Source organism: Panthera tigris, chromosome X, assembly GCF_018350195.1.
Source record: "Panthera tigris isolate Pti1 chromosome X, P.tigris_Pti1_mat1.1, whole genome shotgun sequence".
Taxonomy (NCBI): domain Eukaryota; kingdom Metazoa; phylum Chordata; class Mammalia; order Carnivora; family Felidae; genus Panthera; species Panthera tigris.
Window position 1 is genome coordinate 26,620,551 of NC_056677.1, and position 23,799 is coordinate 26,644,349.

Consider the following 23,799-nt stretch of genomic DNA (forward strand, 5'->3'; position numbering starts at 1 on the left):
CTCTCTCCCCCTTGCTCTCTCTGCCCCTCCCCTGCTTGTGCTTTGTCGCTCTAAATAAATAAATAAATAAATAAATAAAATCCTAGCAATCTACAAAAAACAACTCATCATTATGTGAGAGAAATCATTTCAGGTTATTCGCGAAAGATCTAAAACGGTATTGAGTGGACTTCCATCAAGCATTAAAAAGACTGACGTTTTCTTCTTATCTGGAGGCTGTGTGTCTGCTCAAAAAATTCCCAGGTTATGAGGGGGGGAAAATTATGAGGCTGTCACACAAACACAAAACACGGCACAGTAGAAACATCATTTAGATGTTCACGCTGATGACCCGGCAGGCTTAGGACTTCCAAGCACTGGAAAGACGGCAGAAAATTCCTAACGCTACATTCGTGGTTTGGCAAAAGCACTGTCTTGAGTTTCACAGGGAAGAAATCAATAGGAACAACTTGAAACTGTTTTCTTTCTCGGTGGGAAAAACAAGTGCCATAAATTGCAAGTACTTTTTTTCCCATCCTTTGAGGCAGCCAAGACAACCGCCGAGACCCTTTGGCCCTCTCAGGTATAGTGAATTTTCAGGAATCAATGACATTCTCAAACTTACTGTTAGAGAACCTCTGCGAGACGAGAAAGCTGTCAATTTTGGATACAAAGTCATCGTTTTCACCCTTTAAACAATCGAGCGATAGATCGAGACAACAAACGAGGGGCACAGGACAAACTACTTTATCCTACAAGTCACGCGTCAAGAAGCATGGCCACGTCCTTACCTAAAGACTGGTAGAGCTCTGTCATTTTGGGATGGTCCCAGCAAGTCGTTTGGGTCTCGTGGCTAAAACAGAAAATACAGAGAGAGACTTTAGAATGTCTAACGGGTAGCAAAGAAAAGGAAGGGGAGAACAAAGCACGGATTGCTTCTCCTTTATTCGGCATCGTTCCTTCAAAGCACTTCCTCTCAAGGCGAAAAGCAATGTGAACTTACTTCGGTAACCAGAGTGTGCTTCTTTCTGGCACCCACAAGTCGGTTGTGCTTCTGTTTTAACGAAATACAACGCCTCTGTTAGGTAATCAACAAACGAAACCCAGGATTTCTTCACCTGTCCAACGGAGAACATTCAGAAAGGGCACGGACAAGTGGTACTCCACCCGGTCAAAGACAGACTGGATATCGGTTCAATAAATAAACTGCCTCACTTCTCATTTGCTTTTGCCGCCCTTGACATTTTTCTATCGCTCCTTCTTCTACCTAAGCAGGTCTCATACCCACGACGACTGCATTTCATTCCGGCCTAGGGTACAGCCGCTGCCCGACTAACGTCTGCTTCCCTTTCCTCTCCGCGTCACTTTTCAACAGTCTTGTTTTACTCAGCCCTCTACACAGCACTCCACAGTTCTCTTCCATTTCTGAAGTTTCGCTAAGTGTGATTGCCAGCTATCAGGTCCTGGCCACCGAAAGAACAAAACACCTTTGTTCCTAATTCAATTACAAGAATAAATCCGGGAGAGATAACTACATATACTTTTCCTTACTCCGGCCCATCTACATAAATCGCCATAGCATCGTATTTCCAGTTTTCGGGGATTGCGTGACAGGCTTTGATATGGTAAAATGCAGCCCTGAACATAGATATTTCAAGAGTCATGTGCCTGGCCTGTGCGTAATCTTTGGGGGGAAGGGTGGGGATGGAGAGAAGAGCACTGGCTTCCATGTGGACACTTCAAGGCCAACAGAGAGTACAGAGGTCTCACAAGGAAAGAGGAGTTTGGGGAGGCAGCAAACGTCAAGTGACCTCAGCAGAGATTTTAAATCTGAGGACTGGATTCTGGCTGGGGGCCCTACTAACCGGACAATTTGGGGCAAGCCTGCTCACTTGGGAGCGTCAGTGGATTAGGTGACCAGCGCGTTCTGGTGCTCAGTGCATCGCTGCTCTTGTTACTACGTGGCCCCCAAATTAACACCCACTAAAAGTCGACTTTTTATTAGTTGAGGACACTTTAGGTGCGGATCCACCTGCAGTAAGACTGCCAGATCCTTTGTAGAGAACAAAAACCACTCAATGTGAATTACCTCTTTTTTTTTTTTTTTTTTTTTTCTTTTTAAGAAGTTAAAAGAAGGGGCGCCTGGGCGGCTCAGTCGGTTAAGCGTCCGACTTCGGCTCAGGTCATGATCTCGCGGTTTGTGAGTTCAAGCCCCGCGTCGGGCTCTGTGCTGATGGCTCAGAGCCCAGAGCCGGCTTCGGATTCTGTGTCTCCCTCTCTCTCTGCCCCTCCCATGTTCACGCTCTGTCTCTCAAAAATAAATAAACATTAAAAAAAAAAAAAAGAAGTTAAAAGGAGAAGTATCTATTGTGGTCTGCAAAATACAATAAAAAATGTCACAAAGCATGTGGAAATTCCCCAAACTGTCCACCTTCAAAGACACCCCCCCCCCCCCGATATTCACCATCCAGCGACTGGACAGTGAGGGCTACCGAAAGAAAGTTACAAGACAATGTTCGCTCGCAAAGGGCCGGTTCAGTCTCTCCCAAACGCGCTCACTTCTGGCTTATTCTTCCACAGAGACGATTCTCATGTGAGGACCACAAGAGGGGCTTCTGAGCGGAGGGAAGGTATCGGAGTGACGTCCAAGTCTTAAAGAACAAGGAGAGCAGAAGACGCACGCAGTCCAGGCTCAGGGGCTTTGAGGAAGCCCCACCACCAAGCCGGTTTTGGATCTGGAGAAGAGGTGGGCGGAACTGGTATTTTATATGCACAGCACAAGGAGGCTGCAGCTTGCAGCTTCACGGAAAAAGCGTTGCTTCTTCTTGGTGTTTTTTAGCTCGGAAAGCGATGGTGTACCAATTCTGTACAGAAGCGCCCAGCAAAGAAAGACCACCCTGCATTCAGGCCTCCATCATTTCCAAAGGCCGTGCACACTGGGAGCGCCAGGGAGGGAGGAAGGGACAAGACGGGGAAAGCACGCGTGTCCACACTTATAGGCCCTTCATACACACAATGCATGATAATAAAGTCCCATCTCCACGGTGTGTGGGAGGACTGTAGCATCCTCAATAGATGGGCAGAAAAACGTCTGTTTGAGCTGATAAGCCTGACCAGACCAGCACTCTGAAAGGCCACCATCTGTAAGGGACGCCAAGTCGGAAGAACACAGTAACTTGTACCAAATGCAATTCCAAAAGAAAAGAGAAACTTGCATACAAGCGACCGGAGAATCCCACAGAGAGTGAATGCAAGCTTCCCGTACCTCCCTCTCTCCATAATAAACCTCGTAACTGGTGATAACCTGACATTTTTACCTTTTGAAGGAATTTATTCCAGTGGCTCAAAATCAGGGGAAGGATTCTAAAAACTCTGCTTTAATCCACACCAGTCCTTAGCTAAACCACGACTTCCTTTGCTGGAAGATAGAAGAAATTCCGAGCCCCTCCTTCTAGCCCCACTCCATGGATTGCTAGATACCAGGCCCTCCCAGGTCCTCATTTGCTCGCTTACCTGTGATTCTGGGGGACTTGAATAATCCACATAAATGAACTCACACAAATCCAAAAGCCAATCTTCTTTTACCTTCTTCCTAACACGCAACCCTTTTCTTTTTAAGCGATGCCAAGTAACCAGAAAACAGATTTGTATGTCACCTGTAGGATTTCGGTTGCACGTCGATTACAAACCAGAACGAAGCAGAAGTGAACACAAGTGGGAAGAAGAAAAGAATAAAGGGTGTGACTAATCCTCCAAAAGAGAAAAATAATCTTCTAATCAGTTCATGCTAAAAAAACGACTGGCCACACAGCTAAAACGACTTCCGATTCTTTGGTAACTGTTAAGTTGAACCAAATACTCGCTTCACTGGATGTGGGTGTTTTCAGGGTGTGGCGAATTCAGCGCCCTAGTGAGACACATTTAACCCCCAGAAGAGAAAGAAAACATGAATATGGACAGTGTGAAATGGTATGCACAAAGTCGTGGAACTCCTATCCCTACCCTCTCTTACAGGACAAACCCATTTTTTGTATGTGATCAGCACAGATTTTACAGCTGTATTTATTACTCTGCGTCTAAGTTCAAAAACAGGAGACGATTCTCACCAACTCCATGAAAAGCAGCTCAGATCTACCTGGAATATACAGAAAATATAGAAAAAGATACTGTGCTGGGGAGGTAGTCGTGGAAGTGTGGGTGGTGCCTTTTTTGGTAACTGCTTTTTTTTTTTTTTTTTTTTGCATGTCACTTTTCACATCTGAAACACGCTCCGCATGTACCATGCCGAACCAAAAGGGACTTGGAAACCTGTTCACAAGTTAATGGGTCCATCTTTGTTCAGTCTTCTGAGAATAATGACGTTTGACACAGATCAAAATTCTGCATGCCCATTAACACAGACACTAGATTCCTAAATCATCCTTAAAACGCTCTTGAAATCTCTAAAAAGTGTTCTTACTGATTTTAGCCCTGCTGGTTCCAAAGCCTGGCATCAGAGAGGCCTCTCTAAACAGCCTTTAAACTCTGATTTCCCCTTTTAAAATGTGTACAAACTACAAGAATCTCTCTTTTCTCTTTTATTTGAGGCCATGATACGAAGCCGATGCAAATTAAAATACAAAATCACTCGATGTGACAAAAGAGCCCGGCAACACCTACTGTCAATAACAAGAAATTAAAGCATTACTCTACTGAGCACTGGGCTGACCTAATTTCCCACCATACAATTTAAATTTTCTCTCACCTTCTTTAGTTTCATGTAGTGTGCAAGGTTATTATAACGGCCTCAGAGCTGTTCCTGCTGTCGGTGCTGGAATAATCAGACTTAGTGGAATTGCTTTTTTAGTTTCTTAAAAACAAACATTAAACACTTATAAAAAGTAACACATTTTTACTCCTCTCGCTGGGGAAATGGCAGTTGCCTAATTAAAATAAGATTTCTTCTGCCACCACTGTTATTGTGTACTGAAAATATTCCAAACAGTTGCCGTTTTAAAAAAAAAAATCTCTTTCCAATACTTCCCGGGGGGGGGGGGGGAACTAATCGCCATGCAGCGGTATAAAAAGGTACCGTTCTCTTGCGATTTGCAGAGGATTACAGTTCGGCTTCATATATAATCTGGAGCTCATTGATCCACACACACAAAATCATTTCCCTTTAATCTGGGGATCAGACTCCTTTTCTAGAGGAACCTTGGCATTTCCATGCTGAATGTTGAACTTGGCTTGCATTGCTGGAATACTGGCAGGGCGGGAATGGGAAAATGTATTTAAAAGTTTCTGCTACCGTGGGGAGGGGGCTTAGGGGGCTGGGGGTCCACCTAAGCATCAGAAATCCTATTCTAGTCCCCCTTTCTTGTTCCCTGGGATACTTAACATTTTATTCTGTTTGGCTCAAGCCAGGCCAAAGATGATTGCCTCGGTGACTGTGCCAGCTGTTACTTGTCATCCCTCTATTTGCTTTTTGGGCTTAAATCCCACCCACCCTCAACTTTGGCCAGACCAATTTCACTTCGGGGTCGTGTCCAATCCAAGATCAAACAACGCTGACTGAAACCAATTCCGCGGTGATCAAGGGTCAGAGACCTTTCACGTAACCGTGTTGTTCCATTTGCTCCTCTAGCTTCTCCAAGAGCAACTGTATCCTGCAAAGAGGGGATGTGGCACAAGGAAATAAAAAATCTAGTCAAGAGAGAAAGATGGGGGGGGGGTGGTGATGAGCATAGGTGACAGGGATAAGGAAGGAGGGACACCAAGAGGAGCTTTTTGGCCAAGGAAGAACGTACATTTCACTGAAAAGACTCTGGTTCCCCACTTAAGTCAGACGCACTTTTTAAAAATGACGTTAAAGCATTTCATAATTAATATTGTGCCTCCCTCGGGCAACCGAACCCTTTCCATTTAAGCTTCAAACTTAACTTCCAATTTAACGGAGATAAACAAAGTGTCCTGCCCTTTTCGTCGCCACGATCAGATCAGGAATGACAAACTTTGCTTAAAGACGAGCACAGACTCTACCTGGAGAAACACGAGCGAAGGACACCCAGAAAAGACTGCACGCCCAACCCCGGAGGGCAAAACAGAAAACAATAACAAAAATCCCTTGATCCTCTCTCTATGTCAAATCCTTGGCTTCTGGGCTTTAATTGCTTTTTCTTTCTTTCCCGGTTTCTGCAAGACTTGGGGCATAGAACGAACACAGTAGAAAAGCCAACAAGGGGAACGTCAGTTGGAATCCTCGGAAGAAATCAGGCAGAAAGTTGACCTTTTGGCACTTGCAGTGCAATGGAAGGTAAAGCCTCGCGCGCCCCTTCCCTCCGCGAGGTCGAGAGACGGTTTAGGAACAGCCTGTCTGGCTCACGTCCACACAGCCCGGAAAGGAGCAAAAAGCTCCCGCGGCCCCAATCCCCGCCTGGGGAACGCGCTGTCCCCTCTGGGTACGACGAGAAATCAGCTTTTTTCTCGCCGAGCCTATCCCAAAGCCAGAGCAAGGGGGCTCCCCCGCAAACCCGGCGCCGAGGAGGACGCCGCGGGGACGCACCTGCAGCGGCGCAGCAAGGACCCGCGGGGTAGGTTCCCCGACGCCCGGCCGCCCGGCGCCCGGAGTCCAGCCGCCGCGCTCGTCCAAGTTTTGGCCGCCCGGGTCTGCCCCCTGCTCGTGCCACAAGTGCACGGATTGCGGCGATCTGAGGAGGCCGTATTGCACTTACCCTTTGAGCTGCTCCCTCATGGCTGCAAGGGCTCGGCGGTCGAGGGAAGGCGCGAGCGGAGGAGTGAGCTTCCCAGAGCCGCCGGGCTCCCCGAGAGTCGAGCGCCGCCGCCGCCCAGGCTCGCAGCTGAAAGCACTGCGGAGGAGCCGGCGCGGGCAGGCGGGCGGGCGGGCGGGCGGGCGCGGAGGGGGGGCTGCAGGCAGACGGGGCGGGGCCGGGCCGGGCTCCGCCCCCACCTAGCGACCTGGGAACCCGGGCTCCGGGAGACCCCGCAGCGGGGGCTCAGCCTCCCAAAAAGGAAAGAAAAAGAAAAGACAGACGGAGGAAGGGATTTAAGGTAGTCCCAGGAACCTGAAAACCACACACCGCCCTGCCGGCACCGCCTTAAAACCTCCAGCAAGACTACTTGTTGCCTAAATAAATGACCTAGGTGCAAATGACCTCATTGCAGATAATTAAGTGTGTGGGCTCAGAGTTTTCCTTTCAGAGCATGAGAGGGAAAAATCCCAAGCATAGTTCTCTCCCCCCACCGCTTTCCCTCAGTCGCAGATTAAAGTGGTAGGGCTGTAAGGACATGGAATTCAGGCTATGCTCAGCCTGGGCTAAACGGGCTTCTCAGGAAGCAGCATTCATTCGTATTTGTGACACAGCTGTAGTGCTCAAAGTGTACCAGTATCAGCATCGCCTGGGAACTTTTGAGAAAGAGGAATTCCTGGGTCCCAGCCCAGACCTACTGAAGTTGAAACAGCACCTTGAAGTTTGAGAACCACTGGTATAGACTCTAAAGAAAACACCACCACCAACGGCGTGCACAGTTCGGTCTTTTAGTAGCGTTTTAGAGAAATCTCAAAGGAAACCATCTCCAATGGAACATTTTATTTGAAAAGTCGCAGGGCCCGGGCAGTTCAAGTATTTCTAATCTTAGTGTTTGCCATATGACAATACAGGTTAACTGTTCAAAATTATTTCAAGGCTGGAAATACTCTGAAAGGAAGAAAGCCTTCATTAGCACATCAAGTTTTTGCATCCTTCACAAAGTACCTTCCATTAGCATCCATCCAAAGAGTGTTTTCTGACAAACTCCCTTTGGTTTCATTGTCCCTCTTTGTCCATTTATTTTGTTGGCCTATTTTTCTTTTTATCTTCTTTCAATGACCGCCTTTTCACTCTCTCTGGCTGATTCATTCCACTTCAGTTTACAGTTTAAAATGAGTCCCCCTTTTTCATTTTAAATATCCTTTTTTGGCTCAACATTTCCCTTTGCCTCCCCCCCCCCCCCCCATACAGTGTTGGAGTTGAAGGGGCTGGGCTGTAGATGTCAATCCCCCTTTACGGTTTGCTACAGCATGACAAAAGAGGCAAAAAATAAAGTACGTGAACAAAAGGGAAAGGGGATGCCAAGTGTCTTCGTTACCCTTGACCAACCAAATAAAAATGTAACCGTTATCATTAAACACGTGCATGTAGGTACGATTTCAAAGCAAATATAGCACTTCTGCTGGCCTCATAAATTGAGACTTAGCAATGCCGTCCTTTGGCCCTTTTGAGCCAGGGAGTGGTGGAGGCAGCTTCTCTTATGGTCTGAGGGGGGCACACTAGGATTCCCTTTGGGCAAGGTTGTCCCTGGGTCTAACTGCTGATTCTAGGTCTGCCCCTATCGTTGGGGGAGAAGGGATTAGTATTCTGTGAGGAGAAAGTTGTGGCCTTTGCTATTAATCAGTGACTAACCTCGGTGTCAACGTGGCAAATCACTTAAATACTCTTTATGTTTATTTCACTGAAAAGAGAGACGTCTCACAGCATGGGCATTTGTACATATCAGAAATCAATGAGCTAAAGGTTTGCAACACCTGTGCTTTGTCATGCTCCTTTCATCTCCTCCTCCTTCTTCTTCCTCTTCCTCTTCCTCCTCCCCCCTCCTCCTCCGCTTCCTCTTCCCCTCCTTCTCTTCTTCTTCTTCTTCTTCTCCTTCTTCTTCTTCTCCTTCGTTTTACACTTTTAAATTACCCACTGAAGATTCCGGAGTGCTGATACGTTTCGCTAAAATATAAATCCTCAAGTCCATTTTCTCACTGTTCAGCTAGAAAACTACTAGGAACAATTCGTTGGAAAAAAAAAGAATGGAAAATAAGAAATCACTATTCAGATTTTTTTTTTCTTAAATTTGACAGATGGCAATCCTCAAAAATACATCTTTAAGTTCTTTTTTAGACTGGAGTTATAGGCACTTGAAGACTTGTTCCCAAATCTTGATGTTATTTTAGAAATTAAATACTGAAAGTATTATTAAGAAATGACACGGGCATCACAGTAACTGCTTTATTGTCAGCTTCGCTTAGATTATGAATTTCGCTTATTAGGAAAAGGCATTGAGAAAAGAACAGAATTTATATATCTTCATGTCATGTGTAAATTCTACAATGATGCCATGTATGAAAATAAATTGTTTATAGTAGCTATTATTATGATTACTGTTTTGACGTGAATCAGAGACAGGAAAGGAACATGGGGCTCGGCCACCAGAAAAAACAAGTTGAAACTCTGACTCCGGAATTTACCATGAGCTACTCATCCCAGATACCATGGCGAGAACGCGACGGCGCGAGGTCTGGAAGAGGGGGTTTGGCTCCAAGGGCTCTACTATGCTGCCATGGGGAGATGAGGCCTCTTTTATTGTGGGGGATGATCTGTATATTTTTCTTTGGTGCTCATGAGCGATCTCACTGCTGTCTGACAGGAGAGGAGAGTAGGTTTGCTACAAAAAGGGCTAAGCAATGAACGAGATGGAATGAGGTCCAGGAAGGCACCCCAGGTAATTCTTCCATACCCAAAACTCCAATCTTTGAACCACTTCAATGTTGCATGTACTTAGAAAAATGAAGGCCTCTCTGATCTAAAGGACTAACCCCTCATTCTCCCCTCCACCTCTATCCTCTGCCCTTCTCCACTCTGCTCTGTGCCCCAGGGGGTTGGACCTCTGGGGATGACATCAATCAGGCTCTCTCTCCCTTTGGCTTCCTTTTGCTTTCAGCCAACGGGAGGCCATGAGGAAAGGCCTACAGCTGGAGATAAGGGGCAGAAGGAGAGAGATGTTTGCGTATTTACTCCCCAGGCTCCCTCCTGTTGGCCTTGCACCTGGAAGTGTCTAAGTTCCTTTCCCCCTCCCGCCACAAGTCTAGCTGGGCAGTCATTTCTACAGCAACGGCACCTTCCAGGTTCTCCCTTTGCCCTTGTTCTTTCCCCTACGCTGCTCAGGCTTTTGTAAATAACCTTTCCAGCATGCTCTTTTCAAGTACCACTTTCAAATGTACCATCCATTTCTCCCAGGATCCTGACCAAACAGGGACCCATCCAGTCAAAGCCACCCTCTGGCTCGCTAGACTGGATGCTGAGTGGGGACTTCCGAGGGAGGAGTAAGTTAACTCCACCTTTTGGAGCTGAAGATGACTAGGTTCATTCACTGAACAGCTATTTCTAGAAGCCTCCTCTGTAGGCCCAAAAGGAGCGTCTGGTCAACTGGGCGTAAAGGCAAATCAGCACTTATAAATGGTGATAATGGCAGGTGTGAAGGTAAAGAGGCCACAAACAGCTTTTTCTTTTCAAGAGCTTCAGTGGTCTATTTGATCTTTGGGAGAGAATGTCAAGATAGAGATTCAGCAGGCGTGCAAATTGAGCAGGACCTAGTGTGACGATCCAGAGTTTGACCTATATCCTGAAAGGTCTGTATTTAAGCACGGGTGTGGTTCTGTCCTATCTGCCTTTTAGCAAAATCACTCGGGAAATGGAGTGAGGGCTGGATCGGAGGAGTCTGGAATTAGGAGACCAGATACAAGCTGACGGCAATATGACAGGGCTCTGAACAACGGTAGTGGCCGAGAGTGGAGAAACGATAAAATAAGGTTTTGTTTTTTTTTTTTTAATTTTTTTTTTTACGTTTATTTATTTTTGAGACAGAGAGAGACAGAGCATGAACGGGGGAGGGTCAGAGAGAGAGGGAGATACAGAATCAGAAACAGGCTCCAGGCTCTGAGCTGTCAGCACAGAGCCTGATGCGGGGCTCGAACTCACGGACTGAGAGATCATGACCTGAGCCGAAGTCGGACGCCCAACCGACTGAGCCACCCAGGCGCCCCTAAAATAAGGTTTAAAACTACAGGAGTCGTGGGGCGCCTGGGTGGCTCAGTCGCTTAAGCATCCGACTCTTGTTTTCCGCTCAGGTCCTGAGCTCAAGGTTCTAGGTTCAAGGTTAAATAAATAAACTTAAAAAAAACCCAGGAGTCACGACTGATTGGATGCATGAGTGGAAAAGAGAGAAGATCTACCAGGACCACGGACCTCCATCTTGGCCACCCCTCCACCTCGCCAGCCGGCCACTCTGATCTAATTGACCTTGAGCACTGGGATTTTTAAGGCTCCCCAGGTGATTCTTATAGGCAGCCAAGGTTGAGTCACGGTTCTAGGGGTGAATCCCGAGACTGCATGAGTAATTTTCACCAAGCCAGGAATGTCAGGGGGGGGGGGCAGGTTCAGAACAGAAGAGGGTCAGAGAGAGAGGAGGAATTCAGTCTTAAGCACGATGAGTCTGAGGAGGCCGTGTGACGCAAAAGGCAGTTGGACCTCTGAGTCTGGAGCTCACAGGGACGACGTTTGGATTGGAGCTAAGGACCGGAAATGTCAGTGCTGTAGGGTCACAGGTTTGGACGAGCCCAGGTCGTGGAGGGTGTTTAGGGCCTAGGCCAGAGGCCAAGCCGCTCCTATCTTGCACAAACACGTCCTTGTCCTCCTGGGCTGCTGGAGATTCAGTGCTAGTCAGGTTTTACCGTTATAAAATGAGGAGCAGAAAGGGAAAGGGTAAAGAGACGGAATGGGGGACGGCACTACCCGCTAGGGTCCAGCTTCCTCTAGCTCCAAGAGTCTCTACCTGCATCGCGTTCTGTTCCCTAGCCAATGTTGAGTATAACCTGCCTCATTTTCTAAAACTCATTTGGCATATAGGCACTACTTCCGTCAAGCATAATACATGTTTTACAGTAAAATCCCAACATCTGCCTACGTAGCAAACACGTAAGGATTCCACGTTGCTCTTTGCACAGGACGAGTCTTAGCCACGAGCGGTGAATCGGACGTCCAATAAAGGCTCGTGATGACGGTGAGTCCTCGCTAGTGAGGGCAAACAGCACGACGGACTAATTAAAATATGTACAACAATCTCTTTAGATCAGTCTGAAACCAGCGTCTTCTGGATATAAGAATATCCAGTCAGTACACATTAACCAGTAAATGAAGAGCCCTCTGCATTCAGACACAGAGTTACTTAGCACTCACACAAAAGCCTATTCTTCCAGGCCCTTCCCCTGCAGGGAGGCAGGGTAAGCCGGGCTGAGGAAAGTTCTCTGGCCCAGCTGCCACCTAGACCTGAGATTTCACCAAACAGGTTCCACATCAAGTGGAACTCAGCTTCCCTCTCGTGTAGTTTTCTCTTAATAAGATTTTTTCAAAGCTCCCACGGAGCCACCTATCTCAAACCGAACATCTAAAGAGATGTGAAGTTTAGCATCTTCACAAAAATAAAGCCACACTTCATTAACCTCACAGGCCAGCGGCTGCTTCCCCGGAAAGAATTCGGTATCAGCCCGCCGGCTACAGCGCTACCCCGCGGATAGAAAGCACACCGCCACCTGCTAAAAATGGGTAACCGGTTAAGGTGGTTCAAGAACACTGACGACAGCACTCCCGGTCTACCTTAACAACGGCTCAGAGCTGGATCTGTCTGTCTGCCTTTTCCCCAACGACTGTGGCAAAGAGCAGGAATTTCAAAACTAGGCAGAAATTCTGACAGTCTGCATAATCTGCCTTCCTCTTCAGCTACAAATAAGGCTTTGTTTTCGATTAGACTCACAGCAGGTGAAAACCCCAATTAGTGAATTCATTCTGGGGCCTCTTTCTACCTTCCTCCCACACATCACAGTAAAAAACTTAATAATAATAATAATAAGGAACTCTCAGTCTTTTTCCAAATCACAAGTAAATTAACCCTTGGATCTACCCAATCAAGCCCTTTAACAACGTAAAGATTTTTACAGGAAAATAGGGGTGGGGGGGGGTTGAAAGAATTGTCCTTCTCGACTTCATAATGGGGCTTACAGAAAATTCTATTCTGCTAGGTCTTATTGTTTTCTTCAAATCCATAAATACTCAGATTTTCTGATCTAGAAATTGCAGTTTTTCTTTCTACCTGAAAACTCACAAAGCCAATATTATCTAAAGAATGATTAATGGACAGTCTGCTCCAAGAGAGAATGATTTTAAAGTTATGCTCTTATTCTGGTGTATTCGAGGGGAGAGAAAATATTAAATTTTAGTTTTCATAGTATGCTTTGGCCTTAGGAAGTGCACCAAGTCTATATTTCATACTTTGTAAATATTTATTTGTCACAGGAAATTCATAATTGGACAAGGATACAGGTTTGGTTTGAGCATTCAAAAAAAAAAATCAAGACAGCTTTAGTTCTTAGAGTGATTTACTTACACTTTGTCAATTGCTTCTCTGGAAATAATTCACAACCCAGTTTTATTTATGAGCATATGATTAAAAAAGAGCAGCTTTGTCTTTTTTAATTGTTTTAGTCCTGTCACTTTCCTTGAAACAAGTCGTAGGACTTATTATCCACAAGAAAACACTGCACATATATCAAATAGTAATGCAGCTTTTAGAAGTACTCATCTGTTACTGTCAGAGGTTCATTTCATTTCGAGGCTTTTTAATTAAAATGCAAAATTCTACATACATGCCTGCCTAAATGACTCCTTTCTCAAATACTCGAATTTCATAAAAAATGTTAAATGCTAATGTAACCCTTTTTCATACTTATGACTTGCTTCTTGAGATTTGGGGGGAAAAAAAAGTAAACAGAGGAATTACCAGTCAATTAAGCGAACAAAGAAGTCATCCTAAGTTGAAACAGATAAGGAAAATTTAATATTCAAATGCTACCGAATGAAGACACCAGGGTTTTTTCCTTCCCTTTGAGATGAATATCTACCAGAATCAAAAGCAGCTTCTTAATCGGCAGCAAGCGTAGGTGTATATTCTAGCAGAGGCGTTAAGACGAGCAAGGCACAGCTCTGGACCAATTCTGCCCCTCAGAGGCCGGTCACTTACCCCCTCTGGAGCTCTGTTGACTCCTGTCGCCAATTCAGATCCTACTGCACGGGGCCACAGTGTGGGTCAAATGACATAATGACTATGAAAACGATTTGAAGGCTGGGGAATGCAATGTTAATGCAACGTCGCTTGTGCTGCAGTCACAATTCCTTAAAAGAAAACCCAGTATGTCCAGGAATACTGTCGGGAATACAGCACAAACTAAATTCTGCACAGACACTTTCACTTGCCATTTTGAGACTGCTGTCATGAGGGGAAAGGAGAGGTCTAAGAGTTTGTCTCTCCTTTTCGGAAATTTGCAAAAGGAATCTTCCCTTCTTTTTTTTCTTTTAACGTTTATTTATTTTTCAGACAGAGAGAGACACAGCATGAACGGGGGAGGGGCAGAGAGAGAGGGAAACACAGAATCGGAAGCAGGCTCCAGGCTCTGAGCTGTCAGCCCAGAGCCCGACGCGGGGCTCGAACCCGCGGACCGCGAGATCGTGACCTGAGCCGAATTCGGATGCGAGATCGTGACCTGAGCCGAAGTCGGCCGCTTAACCGACTGAGCCACCCAGGCGCCCCAGGAATTGTCCCTTCTGATTTTACCTTTAAGAAGGAAGCAGGTGGGTCAAATAAGATTTTCTTTTCTTTTTTTTTTTTTTTTGTGAGATAAATCAGCAACCACAAGCCTGAGGTAGGAATGAAATTAGCACCCTTTGGCTCTCATGCTTTGGGGCTGAGGTTAAAATATCAGTAGTATTCCCACATGTTAAAAGGTGGATTCTCATTCATATTGTCAGAGAGCAGAACCCTGAAGTAGTGAGAGAGGCAGGAGATATTGGATTTGTCGGAAATAGTGGGAGAGAAAGATCCCCTGCACCCTGATGGACAAGCCCTGTTAGTGACAGGCCTTCAACAGACAGGATGTGATAGGAATTCCCCACGGACAGGAATCCATAAAGGGAGAAACGGAGGTTAAAACCAATTTAACCAATTAATGATTTACCAAGGGCTGAATCTTGTACTCCAGCACTGGTTTATTTTTGTCAAGGCATTTTTTTTTTTTTTTGGACGATAAAAGGAAAATATGAATGCAAGGAATTGTAATTAATTCACAGATCTCCAAGAATTTTTTTTTTCATGTGCTGTACCTAGAATAAGTTTATCGCATATTCCCCTATATCAATTTCTTTGGATGACTGCGGTCATGAGGTACTTATTGGGCACTGACATACGTCTTCGCTTATCAGTTAAACTGTTTTCACCGCTCTTCACTATTAGTAAATCCTAGAAAATGTTGGGAAGATGGACACGGGAATAGTTTATTCTTTTATTCTTTTTTTATTTTGTTTTATTCTTTTAGAGAGAGTGTGTGTGTGCACACGCAAGCGAGGGAGAGGGGCAAAGGGAGGGAGGGGGAGAGAGAGAGAGAGAATGAATCCCAAGCAGGCTCCATGATCACTGTGGAGCCCAGATGTGAGGCTCCATCCCATGACTCTGGGATCATGGGAGCCATAAAACCGAGAGTCAGGTCAACAGACTGAGCCACCCAGGTGCTCCTGGAAATAGTTTAAAATTTCAACATTGTACCCCGGTTCCAAGAGGAGCACCCAAATATGGCCTAGACTTTAAGGAGCTTAGAATCTAGTGGAGGGGGGTGGTGGGGAGGAGGAGATAGACTCATGTGAGGAAACACAGTAACAGGTAGATGGTAAGTATAGAAACAGCCGTAAAAAAAGGAAGCAAAAGGGAAAAGCGGTTTGACCTGTTGGGATTAACAAACACACATTCCAATTAAGAGCTAACTCGACTTAAACCACCAGGTTTCATGCAGGTTTTTGCTTGTGTATGAAGAGCTGAAACAAATTGCTTAAGTTGAGTCTGTGAGCTCATTTCTCATATTAACAATTTACTAAAGCACAGATGTTTACGTGCTCATATACCGCTGTGTTATAAAATCAGATTATGCTTTTTTGGGGAATTCCAGAAAGAATTTGGCCAATGTTGTGTTTTGTATCTCAAGAAGGGTGATATTCAGAAAACGCTACCGTCCCCATTAGAATATCAAATCACATTCTTGAGGCAATATCAAGACCCTAGCGTGGGAGAGTACATCCTCACAGGTTCAAGCATTCTCGTCCCTTAGAAGCTTCTCCTCATATGATGGAAAAACAAGAAAAAACACCGGCATTACTTGTGCTTGTGAAGATTTTTCTTTTTAAAGAGAATTAACTTCGGAGTGGGAAGAAACAAGACAAGAAGAAATGGATTAGAATGGAAATGGATGCCAAGTAGACTATGAAAATATTCCAGCGAAGAGAAGATAACCAACTGGGTGATGGGGAGTTGGAGATGCAGGCTTCCATTTGTGGAATGAAGAAGTCACAGGAAAAACAAAGTTCGGCACTGGGAATATAGTCAATGGTATTCTAACAGCGTTCTATGGTGACAGATGGCCGTTACACTTCTGGTGAGCACAGCATAACATGGAGAGTTGGCCAATCCCTGTGTTGTACAGCTGAAACCAATGTATCATTGTGTGTCAGCTATACTTTAATTATAAAAAGCAGATCCTTTATGCTATAAGGATCGGGGGGGGGGGAAAAACACACACACACGCACACAGAGGATGAAAGCCTGAATTAAGAAAGTAGCCTTGGCAACTGGTGGCAAGGTTGAACTCAAGAAAGGCTACAGGAGAAACTCAATTCTACTTTTCGACCAGCCGGATGCGACGGCTGGAGGAAAGGGGAGACTCTGGGGTTTTTGATCACGGCACCGCTAGCGAAGGATTCATACGTGTGTGTATATCATGGACGTGCTTCGAGGGCAACTTCCAAGAATGAATAAATGTCACCAATTAATAGATAAAATCCAGGATTAAGAAAATGTAACAGAATAAAACGTTAAGAAGGGAGGAAAAGTTAGAGACAGATGTGAAGATCATCGGGCTTGACACAGGAACATTTAGCTATGCACACCCACCAGAACGAGAAAGACTAAGAACACAAAGCCTTGGGGATGGTGTGGAGCAGCTAGAACTCTCTTCGCTTTGCTGACGGGAATGTAAACCGGTACGACCACGTTGGAAAACTGGCAGAAGGTATAAAAGGCCAACACAGGCAAACCTAATGACCCAGAAGTGTCACTCCCTGGTGTAATTTTAAAAGGGATGCACACATATAATCACCAAATGACACATTAGAATGTTTACAACATCATTCTTTGTATCCAGGGGCAATCGGCAGAATATATAAATCGTAGCATATTTATACAGCGGGGTATCATACAGCAGTGAGAATGAACAACTTCATACAACACTCCGGGTGAATATGAGCTTTTTTTTAAACCTCCTTTATTTTTTTTTCTTTTACATTTTCATTTATTTTGAGAGAGAGGATGAGCAGGGGAGGGGCAGAGAGAGAGAGGGAGAGAGAGACACTCCCAAGCAGGCTCTGGGCTGTCATTGTGGAGCCCGATGCAGGCCATGTACTCAGGAACCGTGAGATCACGACCTGAGCCAAAACCAAGAGTCGGGCGCTTAACCAACTGAGCCACCCAGGCGCCCCATGTGAATGTGGGTTTTAAAAAGCCAGGCGCAGGAGTGCCTGGGGGGTTCATTTGGGTAAGTATCCACCCGACCTCAGCTCAGGTATGATCTCCCTGTTGGTGACAGCTGGGAGCCTAGAGCCTGCTTCGGATGCTGTGTCGCTCTCACTCTCGCGCTGCCCCTCCCCCACTTGCACTCTGTCTCTCTCTTTCTCAAAAATGAATAAACATTTAAAACAAATAAAAAAAAATAAAACAAAAGGCCGGGCACAAGAGAATACAGGCCGTATGATTCCATTTGCACGAAGTACAAACACGGTCCAGATTAATGGTGTTTAAATTTAAGGTAGTGGTTACCCACGGAGGGCAAGGGTGGGTAATGGTTGGAAGGGGGGCACAGGGGGATTTCAGGGGCGGGTAATGTTTTGTCTCTTGATCTGGATTCTGGTTACAGAGGTGCGTTCAGATGGTGAAAATTCATTGTGCCGTATACTTAAGATTACACCTTTTTCTATGTCAATATTTTCCATCCGGAGTTTCTGAAGCAAGCAAAGGGAAGCAAAGCAAAATCTCCATTCTGCTCTGAGATCTAAATCAAATTACTGCATGGTTTGTCACATGGGAGGGAACACTGCACAATGTCCGTCTTCAGCAAAATCCCTACAGCAGTTGTCTTTCCAGGGCCCCCTGAGGGTCCAATGCCCCCGAGCTGAAGCCATCTTATGGGGATCGAGGCGACGTGGTCCTAGAGTGCCACTTGCTGACGGCCACGCCTGAGTTAGGGATAAAACATGACAGGCACGGCATTTTCCCAAACATCAGGTCACGAACCAGTAATAGGTCATGAAATCCATACGGTGCATCATCCCTAATACTGCTTTTGACGGCAAAGAAAAGAACAGAAAATATGAGAAGGACTTCTACAGTAAGGATAAGTAATGTTTGGTGGGGCTCTTCTTTGTTCGAACACAGAGCAATACTTATAGACACAGATAATGTGTGTGTACGCAGGGGTGTTTGCACTGGGATGATATGTAAAAAGTAACTTTTACCGTGGGTGGGTGAAAAAAGACGAAAGCACAGAGAAACGGATGGACTGCGTACCTATTGGACAGTTATGGGTAAATACAGTTTCTCTAGACAAAGATTCAGAAGCAACCCGGGGGCAGTGCCCAGTTTCGTTCTCGGGTAGGGGCCGGAGCGTTACAAGACCCTGGAGGGGCATTCGGAGACTCAGGAGGGGGAACAAGCTAGGGAGGCGTTGGTCACGTCTGAACTTCTAGCCACAGGAAGCGCTTCAGGGGCCGAGAGCAAGGATGCCTCCTCAAGCTTTAGGGAGAATCTTCTCCGCCAGCTGTTCCCTTAGGTGACCGTATGAGCACAACACTCTGAATCCCTCGGCCTTTTCTTTTCATTGCAAATGGCACGGTGATGTTGTCACACGGCAGAAGGCAAAACGTTGCTGCTAAAGGCGCTGTCAGCAGCCCGCTTCCCAACAGAAACCGAGAAATCATCCCTCTGCTCTCACCCCTGCAACGCGACCTCATTTGACGGCCTTGCTCGAGCGCCCATGTCTCGGCCGACAGACTGAGGGCCGAAGGATGCCCATTCTATGTAATACCTATAAATTCATCCTAGTAAGTGCTTGGGAGAAACTGACCCGAGCAAGTGTTTATGAAGACTGATAATGACGATGCTTCTACAGAAAGGAAAAAAAAAAAGATTCATTATTTATTTATTTATTTATTTATTTAAGTAGGCCCCAGGCCCGGCATGGAGCCCAACGCGGAGCTTGAACTCACGACCCTGCACGTCAAGACCTGAACTGAGATCAAGAGTCCCACACTGAACCGACTGAGCCACCCAGGTGCCCCAAAAGAAAAAAGGTTCTTACATGATTGTAGGGACCCTTTGAACAGTCGGCAGCTATGGGAATGTGAGGCATATCAAGAATCAGAAAATAATAACGGCTTGGAGAATAAAATTCTTTTCAAAAGAATGACCAGCTGGAAGAATAGCCAGAAAAGTCGTCATAATCCTTCTTTCTCCAGTATTTAGTCACGGCAGCATTCCATGAATGGGCAGTAGTAATAAGTGATTAATTAACTATATTTCTCGTCAGTAATTTTCATATTTCAAAATCACCAGACTACAGATACTTTGTTTCTACCACTGGCTGTGAAGCTACATGCCAATGGTCTCACCCGGCATGATTACTCACAAAGCAAGAATTATCAGAGCACGTCTCGTTTGACCTACACCTAAACTCAGAGTCCTCTCAGTCTGCAAAAGAACTTGCTGGTAACCTCTCCAACACTCTGCAGCATACTGCGACATGGCCACAAATTCTGGCCCCTCCACGGTATCTAGCTCTTGCAATGTGCCTCTGTGCCTCCTCCCAGCGGAAGCTGGGGTCTTTTCCCACCCCCTTATCTGTGATGGCCCGATGACATGACTTGCTTTGGCCAACGGACAATATCAAATGTGACACAGGCACAAACTTGACAAGTATCTTTGTGAAGAACCGTGGGTTACCCTGTTGGATCAGGAGGCACACGGACCTAGTCGCATTTGTTCCTAAGGGCCAGCCTGTCAACCATCAGACGTGCAAGTCAGGCCGTGATAGCTCATCCAGCCACAAGCTGGCCACAGATGCATGCACAGGCCCAGCAAAGAATAGTAGCTGGTCCAGACCACCAAAATGGCCCAGTCCATCTTCAGAGAGTGAGCTAAATAAGTCGTTGCTGTGTTAATGGATCTACAAACCATGGCTTACAGGCCAAGTCTGGCCTGTGGCCTGTTTTCACACAGCCTACCATCTAAGTATGATTTTTACATTTTTAAAGAGTTGCAGGGGCGCCTGGGTGGCTCAGTTTGTTAGGCGTCCGACTTCAGCTCAGGTCATGATCTCACAGTCTGTGGGTTCGAGCCCCGCGTCGGGCTCTGTGCTGACAGCTCGGAGCCTGGAGCCTGCTTCGGATTCGGGTGTCTCCCTCTCTCTCTGCCCCTCCCCTGCTTGCGCTGTGTCTCTCTCTGTCTCAAAAATAAATAAAAACATTAAAAAAAATTTAAAGAGTTGGAAAAAAAAAGAATATGCAATAGAGACCCTAGGCGGCCCACAAAACCTAAACTACGGTCTGGTCTTTTATAGAAATATCTGCTGACCCCTGTGTTAAGCGATTAATTTGGGGGATGGTTGATCATAGAGCAAAACAGAGCTGATACGCGACTACGCCCAAGAAACCACGTTAGAAACTAAGACTTTCTCCCGGGACTCAGCTGACACCAGCTCACTTTATCCTTGGTCCTCGTCATCTAGCTGCTTGTTAAGTGAGCTAACACTTAGCATGAATACAGTAAGCAAATATACACGTAACCCATGAAGTTACTTGTGTGGTGTGCATCTCACAATCAAGATTTCTAAGGAGAGGTACAACAACAAGTATACAATTTTTACCGGCTTTACTCGTAACGTCCCCACGCTAGACAACAGCCCTAATGTCCGCCAGCGGGTAAAAGGACAAACAAACCATGGTATTATCTGTGCAAGAGAAAGTACTCTGCAGTTAAAAAGGAATGAACTACTGGGGCGCCTGGGTGGCTCAGTCAGTTAAGTACTGGCCAAAATGAGGTGCAGTCCACGGGATGTTTATATAAATATAGGACAGATTCAGGTCATGCTGTCAGTCCCGTCTGATTAATTCGGAAAATATCAAAACACTGGATTCAGATGCGACCTTAGAGGTTAATGAATGACATCCTCTCACCCAATACGGAAATTGCCTTTAGGGGCCGGGCAGTCAGTTCGGCCTTGAGTATCCATTGCACAAGGAGTTTACTGCTTTTTAAGGTGGCAGATTCTGTTTTTTGGTAGCTCGATTTCAAAATTTTCTTTTATATTTACTTAAAATTGGCTTTCTTATAGCTTCCACACATATAGTTGAATCTGTCATCGGGGCAAAATAGGGAAAAACAAAATAAGGAAAAATACATAATAAACAAAACAACTAAAATGCAATAAAACCCATCACTTCTTGCCTTCGAAATATTCGAGGCCCTCTATTACATTCTCCTTAGTACCACTTCTCTCTGAGCAAAATCTAAATACCTGCATTTACTTCTATATTTTCTTCTTATCTAATACGGCCGATAGGCCCTTGCCTATTCTGGGGATACTCTGAGCAAAAAGATCCATTTAAAATGTGATATTCAGAACTGAGTAGGCGGGATGCTTACAGCCCCTTCTCTGCCTGTATTAATGCCATCTACAACTGTTGTAGCATTTATTCATTCATTCATTCATTCCTTCATTCAAGTAGGTTTCATGCCCAACACAGAGCCCAATGCGGAACTCACAACCCTAAGATCAAGACCTGAGCTGAAATCAAGAGTCGGACACTTAACCAACTGAGCCACTCAGGCGCCCCCGTTGTGGCATTTTGGTTCGTAAATGCCATATCACACGTGTTGTTCATAATGAACTTATGGGTTGCTAAAAGACCCAAGGGTTTTTACACATAATCTGATATTAAATAAGGTCTCTTATCTCCCGTGTGTTTAAATTACTTGAATCTAAACGTGAGATTTATGTCCTATTTAAATATGCCTTCAGATTTCACCCCATAATAAGAAGTGGTCTTTCTAACTGAATTAAATCTATTATTTTGATACATTTATCACATCAAGTATTTACAACTTTCATCAACTTCAAATTTATTAATAAGTATAGCGACTATCTGTAATCATTCTTTCCACAATTGAGTACCTACCATGGATTCAATCCTATTAGGTAGTAAAGAGACCAAAGTGGATCAAAACGGTCCCTACCTTCTTGACATTCACAGACTAGAGCAGGAGACATATGTACAAACAAACAGTCACAACTCAGATAAATGCTGGTAGAAATCTGTGCTCACTGAACAGAAATTGGCCAACTGAGGTCTTCAGGCCAAGGGCGGAGGTGATGAAACAAGAATTGATGGAAAAAGCATATCTCAAATCCAGGGTCAAGGACAGGGACTCTACTGCATGGTCATCCTGATCTGTCAATTGACATCCTTCGGGCGTTTTTGTTTATCAGCTGCAAATTCGCTCTATTATCCAGCACACTGGTTTTTCTCTTGTTCCCAAGACTGTCAAAAGAACTTGAAAAATACAGTGTAAACTCCTAAGATACACTGCCTGTAACCGTCTTCTCAGCTAACCCACCCAGTAGCCACGACAGAAAGAGCAATGAGGGAAATTTCGCGCGACAAGTTTTGAGGATATGATGCTGACTTCCAAGAAGTAGGTTTTTGTAAGTACTCATTATTCACCTCCTCAATGTTGTTTTCTAGGATTATGTCGCTCATCAACATCGAGCTGATTGGTTTGTAATTTTTATTTATTTTTTATTTAAAAAAAAAATTTTTTTTTTAACGTTTATTTATTTTTGAGACAGAGAGAGACAGAGCCTGAATGGGGGAGGGTCAGAGAGAGAGGGAGACACAGAATCCGAAACAGGCTCCAGGCTCTGAGCAGTTAGCACAGAACCTGACGCGGGGCTTGAACTCACGGACCGCGAGATCACGACCTGAGCTGAAGTCGGACGCTTAACCGACTGAGCCACCCAGGCGCCCCTGTAATTTTTAAAATCTATCTTCTTATTTAAAAAAAATGTGTACTTATTTCTTTTGAGAGAGAGAGAGAGAGAGAGAGGCAGAGAGAGAGAGAGGAAGACAGAATCCCAAGCAGGCTCCAGGCTGTCAGCTCAGAGCCTGAGGAGGGGCTCAAATTCACAAACCGTGAGAGATCATGACCTGAGCCGAAATCAAGAGTCAGACGCCTAACCCAGGCGCCCCTTTTCTTATTTTTTAAAGGTCAAAATAATGTTTACTTTTTTTTCCTTGGATGACATCACCAAGCCCCTTCCCATGTTTTCTCCAAGCCTACCACCAAGTAGCACTTTCCATGGCAGGAGAAGTAAAGTTTTAATTGCTATTGGGTGAAGAGAACACACTCCTGTTGGGTAGAAAGGGGCTTTGCACTCAAAAAGAGGCCGAACGCTAAAATCACATGACAGCACTTCTAACAAATTAGATCTGGTTTCTGAATCGATTTTTATCTTTTTTTTTTTTTTTTAACAACAAAAGCATTATGAGTTGAGATTATCTCTAAGATAGTCTAGAAAAGAATCCTGTTCCCATTAAACTTGAATAAAACTTTGCTTGGATTTATGGCATCTTAAAAGCCAGGATACTCTCCTGAAAAGCAAGTGATCTGAAAGTTTCAGACTGTACTAAGTTGTTCCTTACTTCTCCGTGGCCCTAATGGATTGATGACCTTCAGTAAAGAAGTGGTTCTCTATTTCTGACTTGCAGCGAAGGTGTTAAGAAGGTTCGAAGAAGGAACCTTCCTTTGGATATATTCAGTGAG

At 45.1% G+C, this 23,799-nt stretch overlaps 1 protein-coding gene across 6 annotated transcripts in view; it reads right to left on the reverse strand.

The window, feature by feature from the left end:
• The window catches only part of DMD (dystrophin), a 1,614,661-nt gene that overhangs the window by 139,511 nt on the left and 1,451,351 nt on the right, over positions 1–23,799 (reverse strand). For 4 of the 6 annotated variants that reach the window (XM_042974139.1, XM_042974138.1, XM_042974137.1 and 1 more), the window contains exons 1-2: positions 6,690–6,810; positions 771–832 (exon numbers count right to left, since the gene is read on the reverse strand). In XM_042974139.1, the coding sequence (XP_042830073.1) occupies positions 771–832; positions 6,690–6,709 (82 nt within the window). In that variant the 5' untranslated portion in view covers positions 6,710–6,810. Of the gene's footprint in view, positions 1–770; positions 833–6,689; positions 6,811–23,799 lie in introns of those variants that run through there. The other 2 variants (XM_042974140.1, XM_042974135.1) reach the window with 1 other exon arrangement.